General features: G+C 39.6%; 1 protein-coding gene across 6 annotated transcripts in view; it reads left to right on the forward strand.

Annotated features, from left to right (window-relative positions):
- The window catches only part of DGKI (diacylglycerol kinase iota), a 206,907-nt gene that overhangs the window by 65,992 nt on the left and 117,359 nt on the right, over window positions 1-23,556 (forward strand). For all 6 annotated transcript variants that reach the window (XM_054168160.1, XM_054168161.1, XM_054168162.1 and 3 more), the window contains exons 2-6: window positions 12,588-12,696; window positions 15,046-15,141; window positions 17,724-17,798; window positions 20,193-20,249; window positions 21,153-21,218. In XM_054168160.1, the coding sequence (XP_054024135.1) occupies window positions 12,588-12,696; window positions 15,046-15,141; window positions 17,724-17,798; window positions 20,193-20,249; window positions 21,153-21,218 (403 nt within the window). The remainder of the gene's footprint in view (window positions 1-12,587; window positions 12,697-15,045; window positions 15,142-17,723; window positions 17,799-20,192; window positions 20,250-21,152; window positions 21,219-23,556) is intronic.

Consider the following 23,556-nt stretch of genomic DNA (forward strand, 5'->3'; position numbering starts at 1 on the left):
AGGGAAAAGGCACATGGCTCCCTTGTTGAAAGCCCTAAGAAAAGATGAGGTCAAAGTTGGATTGAATTTGGCAATTGACCTACTTTTCTCACCCCTACAAGTGTTACTTCTGGGCAGAGGGTGACGTATGCAAAGGTGTAAGTGGGCAGGATGTTTATACTGTTGATAATTTCTTCTCTGACAATTTTGTGGTAAAGTATTTTAATCTCCCATACTGTCAGTTGTCTTCACATCTTAATGCCCACTGATAGAAAAGACCTTGAGAAACTGGGCTTATTCTTTCATAATAAAACCATTACACAAACAGATATTTTCCTTCATGTCCCTTGGTGGTCTTGTTCAGTGACTTCATTTTAAATCCATAGTTCTCTTCAAATGACTCCAGCAAATAAATAATACACCAACACAAGAGCTAAGAGCATGGCATTACAAGTCCCTTTTGTACTATCAAAAGCTCTTTCAGATTAAAATATTGTCCAAGTAGTGTCCTGTTGTGAGGTTAATGTTCAGATCTCTTCCAGCTCTAGGCGGGCTGAAATGGGAAGGCTGATGTCAGATCATGGGGTCTGAGGGTTTATCTGACCCTGAAGGGTGACTAGTAAGTTACCATATCTTTTCCTGACAATGTATAGGCACTATAGAAGCAGCACTCAGTATTACTGTAGCCAAAAAGAAATTGGAGGAAAAATAAATCTTCTTTCTCCCTGTTGTTTGCTTATGTGCGTGTGACAGTGCTCTGTATTGTGGTTTTTAGTTTTTAATCTGCTTTTGTGTACAACTGGTGAGTCAACAGGGGGGAGGAAAAAACCCCATATGTATATTTCAACAGAGCTTAGATGAAAAAAGGATAAAGTGTTAAAAGGGCTGGTCACAGGAAAATTAAAATATTTTTAATATGGGTGGGTGGTAAGACCATCCTCCCTCCCTCCTCTCCAGAACCCTGACTCCAGTTGCAGCATCTCTAACTAGATCCAGCAGAGCTGCTAATCAGTGCTGAAGATCTCCACGTTGTTCTTGGTCACAAGGATCAGTGCTCTAGCTGATGTACTGTCTGTACTTTTTTGCCTCAGTGTCCCCCTGAAAGCTTTCCTATTCCAGTACTGAGACCTAGGCATGACCCTGTGTTAGCTGTCTCTTGGGGCTGGGAGGGAGAGCAATAATATCCCTCCTGACTGAGAGTGCCTTGGACCCTTCCTGCAGTACCATCTTAGTGGCTGTTGCATGCTGAAGGCAGCAGGCCCTCAATGTGATTCCAGTAACATTTGTTACATTGCATGACACAGGCAATGCTGTTGTCTTAATCTGATGTGAAATGCTGCTCCAGGCAGAAATGTTAAGGTTCAGTGGAAAAACAGATTTTTTTTTTTTTTTTTTTTTATGGTTCCATGTAACTCCAAAGTTGATTATCAAGAATAAGATTCAAACAAGTATTTTTGGTAGACAACTGATGTTTTATTCAGGGTTAAATGAGTTTGAATTCATGTTTTATAAGACTACTGGGTTAATGTCTCTGACTCAAGCTCTGATCTGTTTATCTTCCAGTTCTGGAAGTTTATTTTAAGCTGTTTCTTAAGTTTTCTGCTTTCTATGCACTGATGGAAGGAGGAATATTGTCACATTAGGTGTACTTTTTGCCTTGTTTCTTCATTGCAAGACAGTTGCTGGTGATGGGCAGAGAGGAAGCTGCTACATTACATTTGCTACACAGATCCCTCATTCCTTGTTTAGTTTTTGAGCCTGTGTAAAGGTCTGAAAATTTACTCCCAAGCCTTCAGTCTTTGATCCTAAAACTTGCTAAATGTAATCAAAACCTTTTGACTGAATTTGAGCTTTGGATGGGCTCCTGCAGGAACAGGTTGCCACACAGACTTGCTGGAGAATCGCCACTTGCTATTTTCTTCAACTGCTATTCACATTTTCTTTCTCCACACTCTGATGAACTCCTTCAGTTTGTTTCAAACAGAGGAACTTGAATCAGCAGACATGTGCCTGCTCCCTCGGGACTTTGTTTGGTGCACACAAACCATGCTAGAGAAAATGGAAGAAATTTAAAATGGTATGGAGGGGATAAAGGTGCAGGTGACTGTGGTGATTGTTCAGCCCAGCAGCTGCCAGCGCTGTTAGGAATTAGGGGCCTGTTGTCCCAGGTGCTCAGAGCCAGATTATCTAAGCACAGCAGTGTATGTGGTGAGGAGTGAAAAGGAGTGAAAAGAAGGCAGCATTTGTCATTTTTTTCCCCCCCATCTGTTTTTGCATCTCATATGGTCCTGGGGAGGAAAGGAAGGACACAGAATCTTTGTCTTATCACAGTTGCTGGGCTTCCGGCTTGCTTCCTTAGAGAGAAAAGAGAATCTGTTTGGTGAGTGGCAGCTATTTTTGTCTGTCTTAAGTGTCATTCTAACAAAGTAAAATGCAAGTTGTTGGTTTTTTTCCATTTTTTTTTTCTTTTCTCCTTTCAAAAGCTATACAGGTGAAGACTGAACACTCTTCCCTGCTCTGTTATAGAGATTCACTTCTTTCTGTACAAAACGTGTTTCGAATTCTGAAGTCTAACTTGCATTTTGGAAGAATGTTTTCCTGTACTCTGTGGTTATGAAAGATTTTGTTTAAAAATATAAAGTTATTTTTTGGATTGGTTTAAAGCTTGCTTTTGTTCTGGGTCATTCCTTGAGTCCTAAGTATTTGTTCACCTTCATTCATGTATCAATACTTGATAACAAATTTATTCTGGTATCAAATACAGCATTTTTTCCCCTTTAATCCAGAGTCTAAAACCTCTTGAAGTGTTTTTCACTCGATTAGTGAGTATGGATCTTCATTATCTTTTTGTTTGCACACTAAGAGATGGAAGACTTATTTTTCATCCCTTTAAGATGATGTTTAGGTGGGTTGGATTGGTTGAGGGGTTGGACACGATCTTGGAGGTCTCTTCCAACCTAGTTTATTATTATTATTAAGATTCTTGTTTGCTGAATGGAAGCTCCTAATGGAGGAAAAATGTGGAGGTGGGTGGTGAGAATTTCTAATTTTTCTGATTTATTTACTTATTTAGTTTTTTGTTTTTAAGGAAATGGGACTACTCAAAGGAAAAAACATTTAATGATTCAGGGACATGAAAATAGGTTCCCAAAAATCCTCATTTGAAACAATTGTCTGAAACCTACAGTGGCAAAATTACAAGGCATGCAGTTGATTTGTGAAAAAGAAGAAAATCAGAATCGTTCCATTATATAGTTTGTGTGAGTCCATACAGTTCTTGAGTCATATGACATATGACTTAATAGCTTAAGCTGATGGAGATTCCTGGTCTGATAGAGAAATTACCTTAAATTAGGTTATTTTCAAAAGCAATGTGCTAGCATCTAAGAGGAAAGAAAACATGTTCAGCGCTGTTGCAACTCTATGTAAACAAATTTCTGCTGTTCTAAACTACTGAGGATTGAGTGCTCTCTCCCTGCCTGTTTTGTCTAGTCTTGTTCTCCCTTTTTTTATCTTCCAGATCAGATGAAGACTATTTAATGCCACCAAAAAGTACTCTAAAAATAGACCTTAATCATTGTATTTTCTTCTGGTTGGCAGGATAATAACATAGAGTATCTGCAGCCCTTTTGAAAATCAATATGTATTACTTTAGCATATGATTAAAAACATAGCGTGACCATACCTTTCTGTCCATCCAATTATTTGTCACTGGTTTTTAATCTACACTTGAACTGCAGAACACAGATTCTGTGTATTCTATGATTTTGTCTGGATCAAATGTATTATAAAAATATTTTCAGACTTCCTTTGTTATTTTTTATAATACTAAATACATATCCATCTTCTGTAATGGTGATGGCTGGTCTGTGATGAAGGTGGAAATCATTTATGTTCAGTTTCCTAGAGCATTTCTTGTTATTTACTTGGAAGGACAGTGATTAAATTTTATCATTCCAGTTACTCAGCTGATTCTAGAATCTTTGAAATGTGAGCTCCTGACTCCTTGTGCACTTCTCCATCCTGCATAGCCTCACGAAATGTTTTGACCCAGGGGTTTAAAGATTTCTACATCGAGACTTCCAGGTGCCTTCTGTTTTGTAGAAGGATTATGTGAAAATCATTGATTGTTGTTTCAATTTGAAGTCTTTGGATGAAATACAAAAATCCTGATAATAGAATTTTAAGGAAGATTGTGCAGGGGGGTGGGGGTGGTGCATAATGGATGGAAATTAAAATATATATATTATAATAAGAATGGAGATCTTGCATAGCTTCTTAGTAAGAATAAGAAAGCAGGAATAACGGGGCTATATTTGAGATGGGTCTTGATACCTGTATGAATTTGAATGCATGATAAGTTTGTCTGAAACAGAAGACTTGATTTCCTGACATATAAAGTGTTTTCCAGACCTGACTTCCATAGCTTTGAAAGGTAAAGGCTAAAGGAAACCAAAACCAACCACACATACATAAAAAAAACCCTAACCAAAATCAACCAAACAAAAGCCAAAGCAAGCAAGCAACAGCAACAATGCCCACACAAACACCAACAACCAAACAAGAACAAAAACCCAACCCAACCAAGCAACAACAAAACAACATAACCCCCCTCGTCCCAGTTCACCTCCAACCCTTTCCTAAAACCAATTGGTTTTGCATGCAGCAAAAATAAAGCAAAATGTCTTTCTCTTTTTTTTTTTTTTTTTTTTTTTTTTTCTTTTTTTTTTTTTTTCCTCTGGGTTTTTTTTAGAATAGAATTAACCAGGTTGGAAAAGACTTTTGAGATCATGAAGTCCAACCTATCACCCAACACCATCTAATCAACTAAACCATGGCACCAAGCACCCTATTCAGTCTTTTTTTTTTCAAACACTTCCAGTGATGGTGACTCCACCACCACCCTGGGCAGCCCATTCCAATGGCCAATCACTCTTTCTGTGAAGAATTTCTTCCTAACATCCAGCCTAAACCTCCCCTGGCACAGCTTGAGACTGTGTCCTCTTGTTCTGTCACAGGTTGCCTGGGAGAAGAGACCAAACCCCACCTGGCTACAACCTCCCTTCAGGTAGTTGTAGAACACCAATAAGGTCTGCCCTGAGCCTCCTCTTTTTCAGGCTAAGCAACCCCACCTCCCTCAGCCTCTCCTCATAGGGCTTGTGCTTTGTTGCCCTTCTCTGGACACATTCCAGCAAGTCAACATCTTTCCTAAAGTGAGTGGCCCAGAACTGGACTCAATACTCAAGGTGTAGCCTAACCAGCTGAGTTTGTTTTGTTTTGTTTTTGGTGATGGTAGGGAAAGTGTCAGGGAGGAAGGGTGGAATTACAGGGGTAAAGGATTCTCAATCTTTTATTGCATCACCAACTTTCCTTCCCCCCTTCCCTCTCACAAATTAATGCTGACATTTCTGTTAATGCAAGAAATCCTCCCAGGTCTGTCATTTTTTTTTGTGGTAAGGATAATCACCATGTTTTTACGTATTTTTTCGGAAAGAGCATATTTAAACAAAAATTTGGCAGGGAGTCTGTTGGTCCTGAAATTTAGTTCTTTCTGTGATGAATACCCTTAATGTTTTATCCTATGTGGAAAGAAAACCAGAGAATAAATTGAGAGTAATGGCAAAAGAATAATAAAAATATTAAGAGACGAGAAAGAACAAATCAAGAAATGGGTGATAGTCAGTTATCTATAAATCTGAGCTCTTATAGGAACTCATAGAGAACTTCACATGACTTTGACATATCTTATAATGAAGTGTCTGATTAATTATGCAAATGGAATACAAGTAATTTTCAGTTTCCACATTGCAGCTGAGGATTGTTATGGAGTTTCCAGGAAATTTGCTAAACCTGGAGCCTGGTCAATGAAGGCATGCAGGAACGAAGTCACACTTCTTTTGATGCAGTATGGACTCCAAAGTGTTTTATAGATCTAAGTCAAGATATTGGCTGCATTTATAGGAACTGACACAGAGGTGTAGGCTTTCTCTGACTTCTGAGAAGATGAAGTCTTTTTATAAAATTGAAGGGATTCAGTAATTTAGCATCGCTCTGGATCTAATTGAACCCATAATTTACTTCCCCAAAGCTAAAATCTGGTGCTTAATATATGCCTACTGGTGCAGCTAAGCAAAGATTTGAAAAATTAATGCACTAGAGATATGTTTTTTTTTTACTGGCATTTGGACTACTCTGGCTTGTGCTGTTTTGACACTAAACCAAACTCCAACTATAACTGCAGGGCAGTGATGATTTGTGTGTCTCCATTTAGAACTGTAAGCTGATAATCATGATACAACTTGTGAATGCCTCTTAACACACAACCTGTCTCATGAATCTGTTTTGTCTGTGTGGGGTAGAAAAAGTCACCTGTCACTCTTGTACTCAGAGTTTGAGGGGAAAGAATAACCCTATGCAGAACATGGAAATGGCTGTGAATTGCAGTGTTGACTCAGAGAGCTTCCTGAGGTAGAGGCTATTTCTTTTACTTGATCAAACTTTCTGCAGATCTTTATGCTCCTTTTGCTTTGCCTCTTAGTTATTTTCATAGGATTACTGTGTATTATTTGTGTTTACTGCATAAGTTACTCAAGGAGATGATTGTAGAAAGGCTAGGTGGCTCTGTTTGGTCTTGCACCTTACCAGTACAAGCTGAATGTGCTATTTCATATGATAGATTCAAGCGCTCCTACCATGATTACCTCTCAGCTCTGGGACTGCTGTTTAAAGTGCTTTGCAGGATCATTAATGGAAATTTGTTTGACTGTCTTCAAGTTGGTATCTAGTGGATATAAGCTGTGTATTAAGTACAGGAACACTGGGTTTGAGGCTGAAAACAAGGCTGGTCAGAGCTACGTAGAGCTGCAGGGTTTCATGGAGATCTACAAGTTTCTATACAGCTTTTATCAAAATGGTCTGTGTGGTGAGGAGTTGAGCGAGAGGGAGAAAAGATCTGTTGAAGATGTTTATGTTGGGTGGAAAGGAAACTTGCAATTTTTGCTCTATACCCTGGTTCCCTGGGCAGCAGGCAATGACAGATGCATAAATATTTAATGAGAAGTTTTGAAAGGTCTATTTTTTTTAGTGCTAATTGAATTTCTTGCATCAGTGTTCACTGCTGAGAGTGCCTGAGAGTGTCCTAGGCTGAGCTGCTGTTTGTGTGGATGAACCTGAGGAAAATGAGAAGGTTAATGTAGGGGGATGAAGACCACATTGGCAAAAGAGCCAGTAACTAGTTAATAGGGTTTCATTTTGCTAGGTAATCAGGCAGAGTTCAAATAAGAAATTGCTGAGAGGGCTTTAAAATAGCTCCCCTTAAAAGATCCACCCCTAAAGCAGTGAGGTGGTCAAATACAGGCATCTTATCGGTAGCAAGTTTTAATCACAGAAACTGGCAGAGCTGATGATAAGATGCAGGATTAGCAAATGTTCAGCTGAAGTGATGTGCTGGAGGAGAGCCAGCACAGGTTTTCCTAAGGCAGCCAGGACTCATGAATCTCCCAGAAATTGCTAATAGTGGCACAAGACCTACTAGGACAAGCAGGGATGCTACCCACACAGTCAGAAAAACAGTAAAAAGGTAGCAAACAGTGGTATGGTTAGCTTTTCTTTTTTGAGTTTACTAAGGAGTTTATTAATGGGGACCACTGGGGATGTGTGATGGGAGCAAAATGTCAAGGGGATACAATTTAGCACTCAGGAAAGGGATCTCTGGATAATTACAAGTACTCCTATGAAATGATGTGCTCACAGTAATAAAAAGGCAATTAAAGGAGGGAAGGGGGAAAGAGAACAATGCAGAAAGTACAATGACATCACTGATAAAAATCTGGTGCAGCCAGACTTTGAATATTTGTTCTAGTAGTCCCACTCTGAAAGATAAAGTTGAGCTAGAAAATATTGATAAAGAGAGCAGCTTCAATATCAACAAATGCCTAAATGGTTTTGGGTGATTCGACTTGGGTGGGGGCAGGAAGGATGAATGAAGAGTGTTACAGTTTTGACTCAGCTGGCAGGGTATATGAATACATTCATAAAATCACAGAAGGTGTAGAGAGGCAAGTTATTACTTGCTGTTCCTCACAATATGATACACCAATTAAATTATAAGGCAGAATTTTAAAAACAGACAGAAGGAAAGTACTTTACACTGCCTGTAATTAAATTGCAGGGCTTATTACATAGGCTGCTGTGGAGACCAAGAGTACAAATGAGTTCAGGGAAGGACCAACACATTCCTAGAGTAAAGATCCATTATAGGCTATTAAGCACAAAGGTCTGGAAGCAGCCTCCAGCTCAGGAAGTCCTTAAACTACTGATTACTGGAAGCTGGGACTGGAGTATGCCAGAGGAAGGCTTACCCAATTTGTTCCAGTGCTTCTCTAAATACCTGCTACTGTCTGCCATTTGAAATGGGATGCTTGACCAGACAGATTATTTGGCTTGACTGAAGTTGTCTCCTTATATACCAAATGCAAAAAAAATTGGAAATCTTGATGTTGCAGTGAAATACTCATTGGCCTGTGGTCAACTTGAAAAGAGAACATTCCATGCCCAGAGGGCAAGCTGGGAACAGCAGGTTCCAGGAGCACTGGGCAGCCAGCAGGGACATATAGGGAAAACTTAAATAATGGCAGAGTTTAGCCAGTACATCTTCTTCATGACCTCCAGACAAACTGAGGCACTTATAAATTTTTTTTTTTATGTGGTGCAAGTACTGCCTGGCCTTGTACAGGGATCTTCAAGCTGTGATTGGCAATGCTGAGAGCTGTCAGGTGTAGCGCTTATCTACATTGGACATTCAAGGAAAAACAGAGTTACTGTAAATTACATGTTGTTATAAAAGTGGCTGTCCTTTTCTGGGTGTCTGGATTAACTCTGAGGAAATGTTTCCCTGAATCTCTCTCCTGGCAGACAACCTAGCCGTAGGATCTGTGTCTCTGTTTTTGTGGTCCTTCAGCCTTGCAACTGAGAGACTACCCAAATGGTGACTATGAAAAAGAGGGTGATAGCTCCAGCCTGGTAAGGTAGCAACACCAACACCAGTGACAACTGAAATGGCAAACAAGCATGCTAACCATGGGCAGCACTAACTTACTCTTTCTTTTCCAGATAGATTTTTCTAATGCTTAAATAGCTTCTTACTATTGACTAAATGTCTTTTTGGGGTCGTGGAGAATTCAGTCATAACTATTCAGCCTAAACAACCCATCGGAGGATTTTAATATGCCTGAGGTGGACGAAAAGGCTTAGTCAAGTCAAAGCCAGAGATATAGATTCAATTCCCCCCTTAATCAAATCTGTATCCTTTGATCTAATAAGTAGGTTGAGTCTCTTCTGACTTCTCAGCAAAATGAACATGTAATACTTAAAAATAAAATAAACAATTCCGTTATTATACTTGAGTAGCTCAAGTGTCTGATTGCTTTTGGTTTCCAAGATAGGCAGCTGTTCTGTTAAACTTAATAATATTGACTATGGAATCAGCTGCAATTAATATCAGACATTTTTGCTTGTTGTGTGTTCAATGGCATGCACATGTATCTGCACCCTCACTTGTTCACAATGGTGGTGTGTTAGCTTATTTAATAGTAACACCTACTACAAATTACTGATCACTAGGTAGGATGAGGAATTATCAAAATGCTGCTTGTTATATATGCTCTAACATTTTCTTCACCATCAGGGTGGCTGGTGTGCTCATTTTAACACAGTTGTGGACTTTGTAGTCTGAAGAATAGAACCTATCATGAAGGTACAGATTAACTTTTTCTGGCTGTGCCTTTTCAGGGGAATGGTGATTACTCTTGCTTCCTGAGTTTTCATTCATGCAGTCAGTGCAGCAGAAATGAAACTGTAGGGAAAGATAACTAAAAGCCACTTGTATTACCTTTCTGTTGGAAAAGTGCCAGGTGGTGTAATCTGCTAGTTAAAGTAATATGAGCTCACCTGGATACTCCGCATCTGTTCCATTATCAGATTTGTGCTACCTTCTCTTTTCCTTCCATTTCCCCCTCTCTCATCTGCCTTACACTATTAGAAGGCCATGTGTTTGCTTTTTAGCCTGGCCTCTTCTTTTTTTTTTTATTTTTTTTTAATGGGCAAGGCAGAATATGCAGTGTGGTTTGCCACTCTCCCTCTTCTTGTTCTGACACACAGTTCTGATAAGAATCTGTGCAAAAGTGGGCATTTTTGGCTTGCCCCTGAGCCTAAGGGTCACTTATGGCTGGTTCATGCAAAGTGATACTGCCTGATAGAATTTTAAGAAATGTATGTTAAAAAACCCCTGACAAATAGATCTTACCAACATGCTTCTGTTTTGTGTGCTTTTCAGACGAAGCCATAAACCCAGCTTGGCATGCAGAGGGAAGGACAGGCTGTTGGCACAAATCTGTGCCAAGCCTTCCCCAAAAGGCTCATCTGCCTCGGTTCACTTTTAAAGGAACTTGAGCCAAGTCTCAGGTTTTGAAGCAGGAGGCTTACACATCCCTAATTCTGACTTGAAAGAGTATCCAGAGCTTGATGCTGTGATATCTGTGGCTGTTCATTAGGCATATTTACTTTTAAAGTCCCTGCTGAATTTGCCTTCCAGCTGGAAGCCTTGTCCTCAGACTGGTCATATAAATTTATTCCTGGAAATATTCATTGCAGATTTTGCTGTAGTAGATTTGCTTAGTGGATGCATGCAGCCTTACAGGCCTGTCTGACAAGTAACAAGCTGTAAGATGTGTTGGCTGAAAATTTTGGCATTGTTCGTGAAATAATAATTAATTGCCTGCGCTCTACCGTTCAACCCCCTCTTGAGAATTGCTTTGGACAAAGCGGATGCTACCTTCTTCTGTTATGAAATCAAGACTAAGTATATATTGGTGATGTAGGGTGGAAAATGTGATACTGCCCACTTCCACCAAAACAAATTATCATGTTGCAAACCATGAAGAGACACAAGAATGTACTCCTGTGCTTAGAAAACACTAATAACAGAATTGATACCCAAAACAGCATGGAAGGACGCTCTGAAATATTGGACACTTTTCTGGAAAAATGCAATGTTTAGGTTTTTTTTGTTGTTTTAATTGTAGTTTTCTGTGGTTTATTTCTTTAAGGCCTTAATCTGATCATTGATAATACTTGCAGCTTATGTCGTACTGACATATATGGCATAAAATCTTTCTTGCTAAATAGTTCTTTCCTGATAAATTGCCAGGCAGTGAAAGTCATTTCCTTGGACTCCTTTCCCTCTAATGGATTTTTGTCAAATGAAAAATATTTTGGAAAAACCCTTACTGTCAATGCCTTGCCCAATTAAGTGGAAAGGGAGCATTGGGTGATCGGAGGCTGCTGATGTTTATGTTCTGAATTGTTCATGCTACTCACAGAAAAGGGAATCAAAGAGATTCTGATTCAGCTCACTCAGTTTTTCCAGACAGGCACTGTGAGCAGTGAGGTTTCCAAGCTCTTTTACTGTGGATATATATTGCACTGTGTATTTTCAGGACAATGAAAAGATTATTTAGCATATGGCTGACCTGGATTGTCATCGCTGGCTCAATTGACCTTTATTGCCTTGAGACAGTGGTAAGACTAGGAGCTGCTATAAATAGCTGTTTCACTGTGGGAGTGGTATCACAAAAATGCACTTTATACAAACAGACTGTCCTTTCATTTTGTGGGAGATAAGTGTATTTGGCTTACAATAGGAGATCTCTCCTTGAGATACTTTTGTCCTCTTCTGACTCATTGTAGATGAAGCTGTGAAATTGTTTTCACCACCACCATCAGGTGTTAAAATGTGCCACATAATAATGTCATGAAGCTTTATGAAATCTACTGTCCAAATGCAGCTGAACTTTTAGTAAGCAGTGTGCTGTGCTTCCATCTGATGGTTCACTATTAGAGGCTGATCTGGCAGGGCTGGGGGAAAAAAGGCACTGGATGCACCCTCAGTGTTTGTGGAGCTCCAGGGTTTCTGGTCACTATTTGTGACTTTTGAAGGAGTCTGCATCTGTGCCTCAAGAGCTGTAAGAATAATTTTGGATCAAAAAAAGGGGAAAGAAACTGTAATACCTTAAGGGATGCTGATATGATCAAAAAAAGGTATTAGAGTATGACTCCTGTTCCTGATTAAGTGGTATCTTGTTTTACATAGTTGGATAGTGAATGGATGACATTTCCCAGCCTATGAACTAAGTAAGAGCAGCAGATACTATTCTTTTCGTGTAAACCCATGCTTCATTTATCTGACAAAGGGTATCTGGATTTATGCATAGATTGATTCAGCAGGAATGTAAAGAACAGGTGTAACAAATGAAGGCTCCACTTAAGCTTACAAACAGACCATATGTAGTCCACTGGATTTCACACTTCAGCTTAGTGCCAGATGAGTCACTGATCTTCATTAAACCGTAATTTTCAGTGATCAGATTACTTTATTCTTTTCCTAAACTGCTTTAACAGGAGATGGCATTCAAGTACCATTTCACCCAAGCTGAAATTATACGCTGTACAGCCTCTTCTGATTTCTGGAGAAGGGCGGGGTGGAGAATTACGTTGTGTAATTACATCAGATATGCACTCCATTTATTTGTATTTTTCTTTTTACTTTTCAGGAAAGCAATCTCCAGGTCAGGCCTCCAGCACTTGGCTCCTGTGCATTCCCTCAACATTGCAGTCTCCAATGGACCTGTGAAGGAACCAAGGGCAGCCTTAGAGTGGACTGTAGGTGTTTGAGCAGTATCTCTGGCTACTGCTCTCTCCATCTTAAAATCAATACACAATGTTGCATTACTGTCACAGTTAGTGCTGGCCATTAGGAACATGCTTGTATTGTGAAACAAAGCACATTTATGTTATGAAATGAAAGCAGGGACGTGAAAACTTGCACACACTTGAGCAACATAGGATAGATCTGTTCAGATTTTCCAGTTACATTTTCCCACTGCCTTCTTGACAAGGCCTGCCATCCAAAGATGATCTGAGTTTAGCATAGCAGGATTTTATACCTCTGCTTGATGGGCCAAAACTTAACTCTGAAGACACATTCTGAATTGGCTGCCTCTGTGTAATTCAAATATTCATCTTTGGTCTTATTGACACAAAATGATCAACAGGCAAAGCTTTTTGAGGAAGGGCATCCATTTCAGGATGAAAGATTTTTTTTCCCCAAATGTCATTTTGCTGGAATTGAAATTATGACTTTTCACACACAGTGCTGTGAAATGGCTTGTGGCAGTAGGTATCTAGAAATGTGCAACTTAGACCAGATCAGATTATTTACATTTTTATTATCTGGTCTTGTCAGAACTCTATCATAGTATGAGCTACAAAGGTCATCTTTGTAGATTTCCTGACTTATTTACCCTGTGAAATAGTCAGACATGCAACTCTATGGTAGTCTGGAACAGCAGAGAACAAAGCTCAGTCTAAACTAGGTTGTGAAAATAGGCCACTTTATCTTTAGAAATCTTGGCTGGCAAGTTACATGGACATGGTCTGAATGAAGAGGTGTTTAATCTGGTTTTTGTAAGGTCACTTTGATTCCTCATTAAAACTTATGTCCCAGGAGCAGTGTGCTTCCTTACATAGCTTTCATAGTTGGTTCTTCCTAAACATCTTTTATTATCTATATAATTTAGCTCTGGGTTACAATGTTGAATTTGCAGTGTTTTGTCAGCAGAGAATGTGCTCAGGTCAAACACTTAAGTGAGCTTATATCCTCCTGTTTTGGTCCTCTTGTCTGACTCCTCCTAAACTAGACAGGCATTTAATACATTGAGCAATACAATGGGTATAGTAATTTTATTAGTATAATGTGACTTCTGATTCACCAGAAAAGAAATAATGTTGTTCTTATCCTCTTGGTTATTGGTGAACACCATAGTTGCAATGGGCATCATGTGCAGACTTGCATAGGTCGTGGCTAGTGCGGCTGTTGTCGGACTCCTGAAGGCAAATGCTTTTGCAACTTCTGCTTCTTCTCTGCATTACCTAAGAAATCTGCATAGCAAGACAAGAATTCTCATTTCATCACTTTGAAACTGTCAGTAGTGCTTTAAATAAATTATTTTAACCAAGATGGCTATTTCAGAGCATCCTGCTGTCGGACGCCATCTGTTTGGTAAACGTCATCAGTTGTGACTTCTGCAGTGTGGGAACCAAATGTCAGAGACTGTCAAAGCTTTTTCCATCTTGCTCTAATTCTGACTGAGCAGAAATCCTGTTTATTCACTTTGCTCAAGTAGTGAGACTTCTCAGTCTTTTTAGTTGAGGCAGGATTACAGCCAAATGAAAACTGCAGTCTTTCTACAACCCAATTTCTTCATAACATGATTTTTTTAATAGAATCAAGGTATAGATTGGGCCAAATAACAGTGTCAAAGAAGAGAATTACCCTGATAGTCACTACTGATTGTCACTGTGTTAGGCAGATCATTATTTTTTGTGGGGAGAGTGCTCTCAGTTAAGTGTCTTATTCTTTTAGGTATAAAATGAAAATCTGCTCTCTCCTGACCACTTAATGTTTTAACAAGCATACAGAAGTGATCTATCCATTTTAAAGAAATCATTTTGCCTTGTCTAAACTATCTTGTCATCCTAAGGCTATTGCCAGTATGAAATTTTGTGCTTCTGAGCCCAGTTCTCAATATATTTATTTTTTGGGGGAGGAGAGCATCTCTAATTGAAAGTTCAGTAGTTATGCTTTTGATTCCTCTCTCTTGATTTTCTGTTCCTTTCAAAAGTTTGTGTATTTCTCCTCCTTATGAAATCTCAGTTCAACTCTGCAACACGTGGGAAGAACATGGGCAAAATGTCAAGGAACTGCAGACAAAAATACTTCGTTTCTGATTTGGTAGCATGTCAGTCACTGCAGGATCAGCATCACTTAAGCAAAGGTGGTCAGCCAGGCCAATAGTGTAGTAGCTGTGTGTTGTAGAAAAACAAACGAATGTGTGATTGTTTGGATTTTTTTTTCCTCCTAAGTTTGTGGAGAAAAGCAGATTTTAATTTTTTTTTCCCTCTATACTCAGGTGGCTGAAGTTCACAAACTATTTTTTTTTTCCCCCTCAGGAAAATGCTGTGAATGGAGAGCATCTGTGGCTGGAGACAAATGTTTCTGGGGACCTTTGCTACCTGGGGGAGGAAAGCTGCCAAGTCAAATTCTCAGTGAGTTTTCAGACTTCCTTCTCTTTCAGAGGTAACAAGCCTGATTTCAGACTGATACAGTACCCAGATGCTTGGGAGCTTAAACTGTTTACTGTTGATGTTGATGCCATTGTCCTTCTGGGCCACCTGGGCACACTGCTGGCTTATGTTCAGCCTATTATCAATCAGTAACCCCAGGTCCATTTCTGCCTGGCTGCTCTGACCCCAGCCTGTAACACTGCATGGGGTTTTTTGTGGCCAATGTGTAGAACCCGGCACTTAGGTGTATTACATCTCATGCTGTTGGACTCTGCCCATCTGTCCAACCTGTCAAGGTCCCTCTGCAGAGCTCTCCTACCCTCTATCAGATCAACACCTGCCCCCAGCTTGGTGTCATCTGCAAATTTACTGATGATGGACTCAATCCCCTCATCCAGATCATCAATAAAGATATTAAAGAGCATGGGGCCCACCACTGATCCCTGGGGAACACAACTAGTGACTGGCTACCAGCTGGATGTGGCACCATTTACCACCACTCTCTGGGCTCAGCCCTCCAGCCAGTTCCTAACTCAGCACAGTGCACCTGTCCAAGCTGCAGGCTGACAGCTTGGCCAGGAGTTTGCTCTGGGGGATGGTATCAAAGGTAATATTCACAGGAGTCATTGCTTGTTTGCTCTGCACTTTTATTTGTCCTGAGGCAATGGGTTTTGGCAAAAGCTAGAGACAGGACTTGTTTGGTCTAACTGGATCTTTGGTCTGACTCAAGCAGGATTTTCTTAGGCTCTTTATAAAGTCTGCCTTTCTAAAACTGAATAAATATTTTTTTTGTGGTTTAGCACACTGAAAGTATCATGGGAATTTAGTAATAAGTTGCATACAATTTGAAAGGCTTCTCCTAGTTGTAGAGAGATGTCTCTCTAGAAGTTGGAAGAATTAGACCTGCTGACTTACACCTCTGGTAATGTTAGGAGACATCTTACATGGTGACAAGCTTTTCCAGCCAATAGACTTGAAGGTGTTGAATCATAATTAGAAAGCAACAGAGATTAAATTTGCTCATTTCTTTGTTGCTTTGCCTTTGATCTGACTCAGGTTCTTTTTATTTTTAGGTACTATTGTATGGATTCCCTTTGGGGATAGCTCTATTTATAACATGTTATAGTGTATGGGGTAGCCAAAGACCTACATATGGATATGAAAATCCAGTTACCTGTACTTGTGGCTAGTTTAGTCTCATCTGTCAAAAGAGTAATGCTTTTCCAGTTTGAATCTTTTGAATACATTGCATCTTTCTGTGTCTGTCCTGATCTTCCTTTGACTTAGCTCTTCTACGTGTAGTTTAAGATCAAGGGTGAGAATTGGTGGGAAATAATTAAGCTGTGGTTGCACAGGCCTTGCATAAAATGTTATCCTGTACAAAACATTAACTCATAATCCCTGAAATATAGAGCTGACACTTCATGATAAATCAAAGTAGTCAGAAGTAATGGAAGTGATAGTCTGAATTTTTAGTAGTCTCTCACTACAAATCGTTGTAACTACTTGCACTGCCACTAGCATTCAAAAATCATGAAAGCAATTTAAAAAGCAGTTTTTAATGTTAGAGATTGATTTCTTTATTTACCAAGGAGAGTGAGACAACATACAGAGACTAAGAACACACTTGAAGTTAACAAGTCACAACACACATGAAAGTTTAGTCTGTTTTGTCGTGAATCTTCTGGTGACATATTAGAACACTACTCCACATAAATGTGAATGTGTAGTTAGTGTGCATCTAGATAATTATGAGAGTCGTAATTATGACACAGTCAAATTAGTATAATTATTGGATGCTGTGAGCTGAAGCTATGCTCTCTGTTTCTTTTTTAAATGTAGTTACAATGTATTGAAAATGCTAAATAAATAATTTATTAGAGATTTTGATGAATATGAACAAATTGAATGTACAAATCTGAGGCAAATCAGTCTCAGCTTACTGAGTGTTTATACATTTTGTATCCCTCAAGCACAACTCTGTAACTTAAATTTCTATGAAAATTAATGCCATCTGGTTTATTAGATTGGTTGTATGCAAAGAAAAAAAAGGTAAATATATTCTTTCTCCTCAATGCATTCTCTTGCTTTTTGATATGCTTTGGCCCAGGGCATCTAATGGAATCATTTTAGAGGTGCTACTGAAATTAATAAAACTAACCTGTATAATTAGATTGAGAATTTTGTCCTTGCTGTAACATTTCATAACCATTTAACAACATTCTGTGAGAAGGTTATAATTCTCTGCTAAATGACCACAGTATGAAAGTATTTTTCTGCAAGTCAATGGTCAAGCTTATCACATGAAATATTATATGATAATCATAAAAATGACATACTTTCCCAAACCTGTCTGAGTTCTCATTGACATGTACGATTCTGGCTCTGCTCATCATCTTCATAGGCTGCTCCCTTTTAGAGCAATAATTGACACTGTTGACATTCTTTTCTGCTTCCTAAAGGGAGCCTCTTATTTCTCCAGTACAGCCACTGGCTGTCTTTTTCACAAAGCCTTGCTCTTGGGGATAGCACACCTTCATGCACACACCTCTTTCTCTCTGCAGAAATCTGCTCTGCGAAGGAAGTGTGCTGCCTGCAAGATTGTGGTCCATAATGCGTGCATGGAGCAGTTAGAGAAGGTAAGACATTGCCATCTTCTGGAGCCTGACATGGACAGCACTCATTTAATTCTTTTAATGAGATTTCCATCTGGAAAACACCAAATCCCAAACTAGGTTTCCATAGCTGTTCTAAAAATATATTTGTTTAAAAAGTTGACTTGAAATTCCAGATTACTTTTGGATAATATGTTCCTCCAAACCATTAAACCCCAACCCCCTCAAACCAATCAACAACAAAAAACATTCAACAACACAAACAACAACAAAACCCCCCCAAACCAAACCCAAATCAACCCTTACGGAATGATTGTGCCTTTTTTTTTTTTTAATGTTTAAGAAATAATTTCATTCTATTTCTAGATTGAAAATTGAAGGTAGAAAATGCAGTCTCCTGGCATGTACAAAAACATGCACAAAAACTAGCATAACTATATGTCAGCTATATTTATTTTTAACAGTGCAGCATAAGATGCTACTATGAGCATTTTTCACTGCATTTACTAGGCTGTATTGTTTTTTCCCTTAAAACTTCAGGAATCAAGTTCTTCTTTCTAAAAGTGAAATTATTAAACCTTTCCATTATACTGTTGTTATTTCTGTGAGCATCTGTCCTGCTTCGCAGTTCCTCCAATAAACCCTTGCTGCCCCAAGCACCTTTGTTTTTCCAATCAGTGATTTGTCTTAGTTATGCCTAACTGGTAATGTGTTAATGAAATTTCCCCCCCACACTTTCCTTTCTCAGTGGGATATGTGTAAAGAAATATGAGTGGGAATTTCCCCATCAATTTCATTAGAGCTTCATTTTCACTGCTATATGTTTTTCAGTGTTGTTCTTCCTAAAAAGTTGGCGCATAACGAAATTATAGCAGCAGCCCTTTAGAAACAGTTTTTGCCTTTCCAAGTATTTGGACGTGTGTTGACAAATGTCACAGTGATTGCCATAATACCAAGTTGGAGAAGTACCATTTCCACCCCCGATGCTTTTACCCACAGTGAAATTAGCATTAGCACATGCTTTCAGCACAGAGTGTTACCAGTGAATTTTTCATGACTTCCTTCATCAGTAGCAGTTCTGACTCTCTGTAGCCTGGCGAGCTGGTGACAGTGCCAGCCAGAGCAAATAAGCACTTAGACACAACCCAGTATGTGGAGCTTGTTTACGCTGCTCTGGAGACCATGAAATTCACCCCTTCCCAGAGGACTGTTATGAAGTCTGCATCCCTCTTAAACCCTGTGGAGTTCAAAACTCATATGGAAGTCTTCTGCTTAGCTCTCATTGCAAAGATCTAAGTTGTTAAGTAAAATAAATAAAAGCTGGGGGTTGTTCCAGCATGCCATGACCTGGAGTTGCAATTCCAGGTGAAGAGCAATAGAGGAAGAGTAATATCTCTGTCTTTAAATTCTTCTTAATTAGTACTCTTTTGTTTACTAATTTTCTTTTCTTCCCTCTCTTCATCTATTATTTTAAAGGCCATTATTAAATGAGGGAAGAACTTATTCATCTGGGAACTCTTGTATTTAATTTTTGGGAAACTCAGTCTCTCTAGCTTTAGAACAAAAGCATAGCTATGCAGAATCCTTAAGTATGGTGTTTTTTTTGAAGGGTATTCAACTTACTCTTGAATTTATTTCATTTAGTGTATCCTTACCTCACACATCCTTTGGACTTTCCCCATGTCTCTCACTGCTTTGGCATATGTTTTTCTTTCCCCCCAGCTCTTAATTTTCTTTCTTTTCTCAAAACACTTTTTTTTTCTTCCTCATAGGACTCCCCTGTTTGTTTGTTTGTTTATTTATTTAAATTTAGCTTCACCTTCCTAAAAAGCTTTTCTGAAGTTCATGGAAGCTCCTGTTGTTTGTCTTCTTTCTTTCCTCTTCTGTCTGAAAGAGGCAACATCACAACACAAGGCAGCACAATGCTCTCTAAGTGGTTTGTGTTTGGGAAAGTGGATAAAAGGCTGATCCTAGTGAAAGGTAGAAATGTAGAGTAAATTACACAGTTTACTTCATGTAAATGAAGATTTCTCCACAAAAATTGTTTATGAAGATATAAAGCCAGGATGCGCAAACAGATCTTACAGAGTTAGATTTCTGACTCTTGCTAACTTTTGAGATCTCAAGTTAAGTCCAGTGGTTTCATTCTAGGCAGGGAGGAGACAGTTTAAAGAGTTGAACTGAGCAGGCAGCAGTGGTGTAAGTGAAGGTGAGGGCTGTGTAGAGATCTAGCAAGAAGAATTGTTATGGCATATGAAAAGAGATTTTCTGGCATCCAGGTAAGCTACTTTTTTTCAGCTAGTCAAGCTAATGTCTTAATAGATAATAAATATTTTGGAGGTCTGTCCTGGACTAATATATTGGAATAAATTCTGTCTGAGCTCACTTCCAACTCTAACAGTTTTGTTTTAATACCAGATTAACTTTCGTTGCAAACCAACTTTCCGAGAGGGAGGCTCCAGATCTCCAAGAGAAGTAAGTAATGGACAAAGGCCAATTGTTTTAGTTTGATTTGTGTGCTGGTCCACCTCATGTGGAGCTGCAGCAATGTTTTTAGACTGAGATGAACCTTAAACAGATTATTGGTTCCCAGTGGGACATGTTCCCCTTCCCAGGATAAATTAAAATGAATTCTAGATGAGCCACTCCATTACTAAACACTGACACAAATAATTTCATCTTTCTGTCATCTCTTTCCCATTAATTCATCTGTTCTGTTTTGTTTGATTTGTTTTGGATTTTTTTGGGTAACATTGTTTTTTTCTTCCTGACCTTTGATATAGTGTTTGGTTTTTTGCCCCCTCCATTTCACTCTCCTTCCACCTGCTTCTCCCTTGCCTGCACAGAAGCAAGGGCAGCAGTCCTGCTCACCCTCTGGTCTTGCTGCCTTTCAGGATGTAAGTAATCCAAATAGGGGTAAAAGATTCAGTCAATAACTGCTCCTTGCTGTCCTGTTCTCCTTGCATTGACTGGTGATTTGTTGCATTATAAGGCTGTATTTCCAAGGAGAACAGAAGGGTGCCCTGCCCCTGTGAGGCTGAACGCAGCAGTGTTTGGGAATTTCTGTGTTCTGTATTTAGGGGATGATTGTCTCTGCATCATGGATTGAATTTTCTTCTTTTTGTAAAAGAGTATCACAAGAGTAGTTCTGGGTGTATTTCAGCATGAATAAAGAATACCATCTCATCCTTATTCTTCCTCCAGTTTTGATTGTGTTTGGAGTTTCCCATGGGAGCTGCTGCATTTTGTTCCAGAAGTTACTACATTGGCTGAAGGGGCCTTTCCTTTGGTGTCTCTAAACCAATTTCACATAGATGGTAGTGCTGAGTGGAAGCTGCCGTTGCTTCCTGTAACCTATCTTTTGTCCTCCTTTTGCAGAACTTTGTCCGACATCACTGGGTGCACAGGCGGAGGCAGGAGGGGAAATGCAAGCAGTGTGGAAAGGTAAGATTTCCAGTGCAGCACAGACAGAACACTGGGCTCTTAGGAATTCAGGGTAGCTAGTATGGCTTTCTGGTTACTGACATTTTCTATCCTGAATACTTGGCTTTCCTTAATGACAAGCCTGATATTTTCAATACTTGCAATCCTGTCTCCCATGTGGGAAGGGTAAAGGCAGCTGAGTCTCAAATTCTGGAAAACTGCATTGCACTGGCTGCTGAAAATGAGGTGAAGGCAGGCTGTGGGTCCTTGGGCTCCTTTCTTTGGTAAGCTAACCCTGTGTCTATATGGCCCTCCTGCAATGCTGTCCTCTGTGCAAAAATTGTGACAGCCTATTTTTTCAGGCTTCTGGAAAAAGAAAGGCTTTTTCTTTCTGCCCTGACACTTAAATATGTGAGATCATTTCACATTTGATCTGCTACATAGATTGTAAGCGTTGTATTCTAAAAAGCCATTAAAAGGGATAAAAAAATACCTTAGCTACTGAGGATCTTTCTTCTAGAATACTCTGAGCCCCTGAAATCTGTTGAGAGATACTACAAAATTAAATTAACATAAGGGTTTATTTTCTTTTCTCTAGCACTGTACTACACCTTTGACTCCCTCTTAATGTCAGCTAGTAAGAAGACTCTCTCATCTCCATGGCACAACACTTAAGTCAGAGAAAAATCAAATTTATAACTGGATATTGATGTAGTTTCACAGCTATCAGCTGCAATAGTCTTCACCAGGAGGGTGGTGATGCACTGGATCAGGTTGTCCAGGGAAATGGACAACCTGATTGTTGTCCCATCCCTGGAGGTTTTTAAGGCTGGGCTGGATGTGGCTGTGAGCAACCTGCTCTAGTGTGAGGTGTCCCTGTCCATGGCAGGGGTGTTGGAACTAGATGATCCTTGAGGTCCCTTCCAACACTAACAATTCTATGACTCTAATATGGCATGTGATAAAAATGTCATGCCCTTTTATATCAAGTAGCATGGGAAGAGTCCAGCAAGGCACTTTGCACACAGAGAATTACAGAATTAACCAGGTTGGAAAAGACTTTTGAGATTATGAAGTCCAACCTATCACCCAACACCATCTAATCAACTAAATCATGGCACCAAGCACCCCATCCAGTCTTTTTTTAAAAACACTTCCAGTGATGGTGACTCCACCACCTCCCCTGGCAGCCCACACCAATGGCCAATCACTCTCTCTGTGAAGAATTTCTTCCTAATGCCCAGCCTAAACTTCCTCTCCCTTAGCTTGAGACTGTGTCCTCTTGTTCTGGTGATGGTTGCCTGGGAGAAGAGACCAACCCCCACCTGGCTACAACCTCCCTTCACATAGTTGTAGACAGCAATAAGGTCTTTCCTAAGCTGCCTCTTCTCCAGGTTAAACAACCCCAGGTCCCTCAGCCACTCTTCATAGGGCTTGTGCTTCAGACCCCTCACCAGTCTTGTTGCTCTTCTCTGGAGACATTCAAGCACCTTGACATCTTTCTTAAACCAAGGGGCCCAGAACTGGACACAGTACTCAAGGTGTGGCCTAGCCAGTGCTGAGTACAGGGGCAGAATGACCTCACTGCTCCTTCTGGCCACACTATTCCTGATACATGCCAAGATGCCACTGGCTCTCTTGTCCACCTGGGCACACTGCTGGCTCATGCTCAGCTGGCTGAAGACTGCCTTGCATGAACCAACAAAAAGGTAACTGAAGTTTAGTTTTCCTTCTCACTGAAAGAAGGCAGGAGACATGATTTTTGGAGGAATGTGGAGGGCTTTAGTGTTTCCATCTGATAAGTCTTCATCCAATTTCACTGTGACCGCAGTAAACTACATTATTTTATCAGTTCCTTTATTTGTAAAGCTAACTTTCAAATAATTGCTATCTTACTTCAAACATGTATTCTTAGGAAGAATTAGCTCCCATTTGTAAAGCAATTTGAGGAAGAAAAGTCATGTTTTATTGCTACTTATCATTAATATATTTTTATTGCTCTATCATTTTCTCTAATGACTCCCTAAACCCCAAATGGCTTACTGAATAAGTGAAAAACAGTCCATCTAGAACCAGACAAGCTGCTTGGTCCATATGTTTCAAATGCACCACTGATGGGCTGTGGAATTAATGTACTGAATTTTAAGTTTTATTAGTGAAGGTTTTGGTTGTTTCAAAGCAGAACAAAACAAACCACCTCACACCCACGAGGGTCTGAAATAATTTGTTTTTAATACACTTTGGGACAAGAAAGTGAGATTTGAGAGAAACATTATGAGTGAATGAGAACAATGTTTCGTCCACTATTAGAACTCTGTTCTACCACTCATATCATACATGCTATCACTCTGTTCTTGTG

The sequence above is a fragment of the Dryobates pubescens genome, chromosome 15 (assembly GCF_014839835.1).
Source record: "Dryobates pubescens isolate bDryPub1 chromosome 15, bDryPub1.pri, whole genome shotgun sequence".
Lineage (NCBI taxonomy): Eukaryota > Metazoa > Chordata > Aves > Piciformes > Picidae > Dryobates > Dryobates pubescens.